The 5,000-nt window shown below is 39.7% G+C and overlaps 1 protein-coding gene across 5 annotated transcripts in view; it reads right to left on the bottom strand.

Moving 5' to 3' along the window:
- LOC135096498 (deubiquitinase DESI2-like) overlaps nucleotides 1-5,000 on the bottom strand; it is a 9,091-nt gene that overhangs the window by 806 nt on the left and 3,285 nt on the right. For 2 of the 5 annotated variants that reach the window (XM_063998010.1, XM_063998014.1), the window contains exons 2-6: nucleotides 4,312-4,436; nucleotides 3,590-3,662; nucleotides 3,095-3,188; nucleotides 2,447-2,588; nucleotides 1-2,127 (exon numbers count right to left, since the gene is read on the bottom strand). The exon at nucleotides 1-2,127 is cut by the window's left edge and continues 806 nt beyond it. In XM_063998010.1, the coding sequence (XP_063854080.1) occupies nucleotides 1,663-2,127; nucleotides 2,447-2,588; nucleotides 3,095-3,188; nucleotides 3,590-3,662; nucleotides 4,312-4,436 (899 nt within the window). In that variant the 3' untranslated portion in view covers nucleotides 1-1,662. Of the gene's footprint in view, nucleotides 2,128-2,446; nucleotides 2,589-3,094; nucleotides 3,189-3,589; nucleotides 3,663-4,311 lie in introns of all 5 variants that reach the window. The other 3 variants (XM_063998012.1, XM_063998011.1, XM_063998013.1) reach the window with 3 other exon arrangements.

Below are 5,000 nucleotides of genomic sequence, written 5' to 3'. Positions count from 1 at the left end.
TTATTTTCCACTTTTAAATTCATCACCATTCGTTTTCTTTGCATTTTTTTTTCTTTTCTTTATTCTTCTTTCGTTTCTGTTCGCATATTTATTAATTTCTCCATTTTCTGTTACATTTCAATTATTCTTCTTTCAATTTCTTGCAGTTTACCCTAAAATTTTCTCCGTTTTCTTTTCTTTTACGTCTAAATTTATTCATTAATTTTCTATGATGTGTTTCTATTCATTCATTAATAATTTTTTTTCTATTTCATTGCGTTTCCATTCAAAATATCCTTTTTTTTCATTTATAATAGTTTAGCATAATTTATTTTTCGTTTTCTATACTTGAATTATTAATAAGTTCCTTTTTTTGTTATATTTTCAATTTATTATTTTTTTTTATAATAGTTTATCATTTTTTTCTATTTCTCCGTTTTCTTTCAATTTCAAACAATTTTAAGACATTTATCATCAAGTTATATTATTATTATTATCATTTATTTTTCTGTTTCCTCTTCAAGTTCAAAATAGCTCACCATTAGATTTCCATTTTCTGTTATTTTCCCGTTTTCTCTTAAAAAAAACCACATTTCCAAAATCTTTCACTTAAACGAATTTCCCCAAAAGGAAGACTCTCTCTCTCTCTCTCTCTCTCTCTCTCTCTTACTCTCTCTCTCTCTCTTGTAATAGTAGAAGTAGTAGTAACAGTAGTAGTAGTAATAGTAGTAGTAGTAGTATTTGTACTATTAATATAACGATAACTACTACTTTTTTTTGCATTTTTTACCATCAAAACTGTAGATCTGTACTTATGGCACTGTATAAACTCCACACGCACACGCACACACACGCACACGCACACACACACACACAACAATAACAAAACAAATATTCCGAACAAGTTTCTGAAATCCGCACCCGAGACTCCGCACTCAAAACACCAGCTTGAGATTTTGCACTCGAAGGATCTGAGGAGCTGCACTCAAGCCACACCCTCGACTGCACACTTGAGAAAAGAAATTTGGGGGTCGCACTCAACAGTCGCACTCAACATTCGCACCCAAATTTGCACTCCCAGGACATGGATTGAAGGATGCACTCGAGGTCTCCACTCAAGGTCTCACTCGACGGCTTCACTCGAGGAACGCGCTCAAGATCCTGACTTGCGAATGCACTCGAAATCTCACTTGATGCACTCGATGGACACACTCGAATACGCATACTCGATACGCAGACCAAGGGGCGCACTCGACATCTGCACTCGAGATATGCACTCGGGAACGACAATCGAGATGACAATGAGGAAATAGTCGAAAAATTAAAAACTCACTCGATTTCCACACTCGACAGACACTTTTGGGTGGTGCTCAAAATTTGCACTCGGAAAGGTCGTTTTAGAGAGACTGCCGACAGACGCACTCCAAAATACAGAAAAACGAACGAAAAAAATACATTCGGAGAAGTTGACGGGCGACGAAAACTCAAAAAAAGGCAAGAAAATGAGATAAAAGAGGAAAACTGCGACAAGGAAATGGAAAAAGAATTAACAGGGAATGAAAAAAAACTAAACATCGCGACTGACATGAGAAATTCTCGACGTGAAAGCGAAAAAAAACAAAAAACAAAAAAAAAATTGACACCACATACACACACACACAAACACACCCAAACCAAGAAAAACTAAAGTGAATTCCTTGAGTGTGACGCAGGAGGTGATGAATGAGAGGCTGAGGCAGACGGCTGATGCTGCGACCCTTTCCGCGACCCACCGGACTGCAAATGAGACGTAGAATGTGAGGTCGTGTGAGAGTTCAAATTTAAGTGTGACGTTCCAGCAGTGGCCCTCCCAAAACGAGGCTGGGGGCTGCTTCTCCTGTGTCTGTGGTGATGGTGGCGGTGATGATACCCCGCACTGCACCCTGCACCATTGCCACTGTCCGTCGGGGAAGACAGCGTTGAATCAAGTGCCGAGTCAATGGCGGAGTCTAACGGGGACTCGGGTGGTGGAGACGTGTGGTCAATGCTCTGCTGGAGGGCAACAGGGGTCAACCATTCCCTGGGCAGACATCTTTGTAGGAAGGGCACGCAGGAAGACACATAAGCTAACCGGTTCACCCAAGTTGGTATCTCCTTCCCCACCAAGATCTGAAATGGTTGTAGTTGTTGTAGTTGTTGTGGTTGTTCTGGTGGTTTTATAGACTTGTTATTATAAGAGATTGGAAGATGGGTGTCTGTAGGAGGAGGAGGAGGAGGAGGAGGAGGAGGAGGAGGAGGAGGAGGAGGAGGAGGAGGAGGAGGAGGAGGAGGAGGAGGAGGAGGACAGAAAGGTTTACTAGTACTGGGTTTAAAAGGCTAAGTTTGAGAGGCACAGGAGGGAAACGAACAGAGAGAGAGAGAGAGAGAGAGAGAGAGAGAGAGAGAGAGAGAGAGAGACACACACACACACACACACACACACACACACCTGAGTAAGAGCCGAGGAAAAATGGTTGCAGTTCTTGTTCATTAAATGGTACCTGTCTCCACGGAACTCCTTTCCTAACTCGGCCACAATCCGCTTGGTGTCATCCTCTGTGAAATCCGTATACCCGAGGTGGATGCTCTGCCTGTGGGGGGGGGGTAGGGGTGAGATTCAGGGGTGTAGGGGGTAGAAGGAGCGATAAAAACAGAAAATAAGCGAAAAATATTGAATTCTTATATAAATGCATGTTTTTTTGTGGATGTATGTATGTGTTATGTGTATATGTATGTGTGTATGTGTATGTGTGGATGTATGGGTGAGTGTTGGGTGTGTAGGGGTGAGGCACGGGTGTAGAGGGGTGTGTAGGCGTGTATAAGGTTCCTTGGCTTATTCTAAACATATATTTTTCTGTGGTAAAATTTCCTTCCATAAATTATTAATAAGTTATTGAAGAGACGAGAGGGAGGGAGAAAGAGAGAGAGAGGTAACTGCTTAACACAGAAAACAAACAACAAACACACAAAAAAACACAATAAACAAACACACATACACACACACACACGAAAAAAAACACAATAAAACGCAGGCGCACAAAAATACACAAGTTACCCTTTAAAAATTTCTCAGTGGCGTAACAGAAAACGGACTCACTTGAATTTAAATTGATCACCAAGGTCCTCCGCGTCTCTCGGTGTTATTTCAAATACCCCAGAGAAAGGGAAAGGGTGCCCCCCATAGGCGAACTCTGTGAGAGAGAGAGAGAGAGAGAGAGAGAGAGAGAGAGAGAGAGAGAGAGAGAGAGAGAGAGAGAGAGAGAGAGAGAGAGAGAGCGTTAGTTTGATACTGAAATAAATGTATGAATAAATAAATATATGAATAAATTAATAATAAAAGCTACATTTTAATATTACATGCTTGAGTTTTCTATTTAAAGGATAAACTTAACTAAACCTAACCTTACTACTACTACTACTACTACTACTACTATTATTATTATTACTACTACTACTATGAAAAATAAAGTTAGATTTTAAAATAGCTAAGAATTCCATTTTCTTTTTAAAGGGAGAACTTTACTAAACTTACAAAAACCTTACTACTACTACTACTACTACTACTACTACTAATACTACTACTATTACACACCTGTGCCGTAGATCTCCACACCTGAGTGAAACACCCCAAGACCAATGGAAGATGTGTATTCATTTATCCAGTACTGAAACAAAGAAAACGGAACAAGATTAATTTGAATGAAAACGTTTTTTTTTTTTTTTAACGGGGAGACTTTAAGATAATTTTTCATTTATTTTTTATTTTTTTTATTAATTTGAAAGAAAACGGATTTGCTACAGGAATGAATGAAAGAAAACGGATTTTTTCATGGAAGACTTAATAATTTTTTTTTACTCTTTTTTTTTTTTTTTTTTTTTTTTAATGACTATATTATGAATTTGAATGAAAGAAAACGGATTTTTTTGCGAGTGAATGAAAGAAAACTAATTTTTAATGAGTTACTTGAACATTTTTGAGTTGAACCATTTTATTAATTACTATCATTATTGCTATCATCAAATATATTAGTTTTAACATAGAGGAGGAGGAAGAGAAGGAGGAGGAGGAAGAGGAGAGGAACTGAGAATAATAACAAGATGGAGGAGGAGGAGGAGGAGGAAAAGGAAAAGGAAAAAAAAAAAAAGAGGAGGAAGAGGAAGAGGACGAAGAAATGGAGAAAAAACGAAGAGATAACGAAGAAAAAGAAAAACAAGAAAAAGAAGAAGAAGAAGAAGCAAATTCAGAGAAACAACGAGAGAAAAAACAAACAAAACAAACAAAACAAACAAACAAACAAGCAAACAAGCACTCACCATGTCGTATACGTTGACAATGACCGGCTGACGTGCCATATTGACATAGGCTGCAATATCTTCTCCGTCGTCAGTAGCCGCAGGCCCCAGGCAACTGGAGAAGGGCAGCCGGCAGGTCCCCAGGCCTTCCGACATTCATAGAAATCCTGAACACACAAACAGCAAGCCACTCCAAGGCGGGCCGGGCCACCAACACGATCTACGCTACTAAAGGGAGCATTTGGGCTATTTTCAGGGGATTTGGGCTATTTTCTACCGTTTTTTGGGCTAGTTTTGGATATTTGGGCTAGATTCTGCGGGTTTTTGGTGGCTTTGGGGGTGTTTGGGCTAGATTTTGCGGTTTTTTTGGGGTATTTGGGCTAGATTCTAAGGGTTTTGGTGATTTTTTAGGGTTTGGGCTAGATTCTGCGGTTTTTGGTGGCTTTCAGGGTGTTTGGGCTAGATTTTGCGGGTTTTGGTGGCTTTTTGGGTATTTGGGCTAGATTCTGCGGTTTTTGGACTTTAAAGGTGTTTGGGCTAGATTCTGCGGTTTTTGGTGGCTTTGAGTGTGCTTGGGCTAGATTTTGCGGGTTTTTGTGATTTTGAGTGTGTTTGGGCTAGATTCTGCGGTTTTTGGTGGCTTTGAGGGTGCTTGGGCTAGATTCTGCGGTTTTAGGTGTTTGGGCTAGATTTTTTTGGGGGGCGGCTAT

The sequence above is a fragment of the Scylla paramamosain genome, unplaced genomic scaffold (assembly GCF_035594125.1).
Source record: "Scylla paramamosain isolate STU-SP2022 unplaced genomic scaffold, ASM3559412v1 Contig4, whole genome shotgun sequence".
NCBI classification, from domain to species: domain Eukaryota; kingdom Metazoa; phylum Arthropoda; class Malacostraca; order Decapoda; family Portunidae; genus Scylla; species Scylla paramamosain.
The sequence above is the reverse complement of the archived record's forward strand: the minus strand, read 5'-3'. Positions and strand labels throughout refer to the sequence as shown.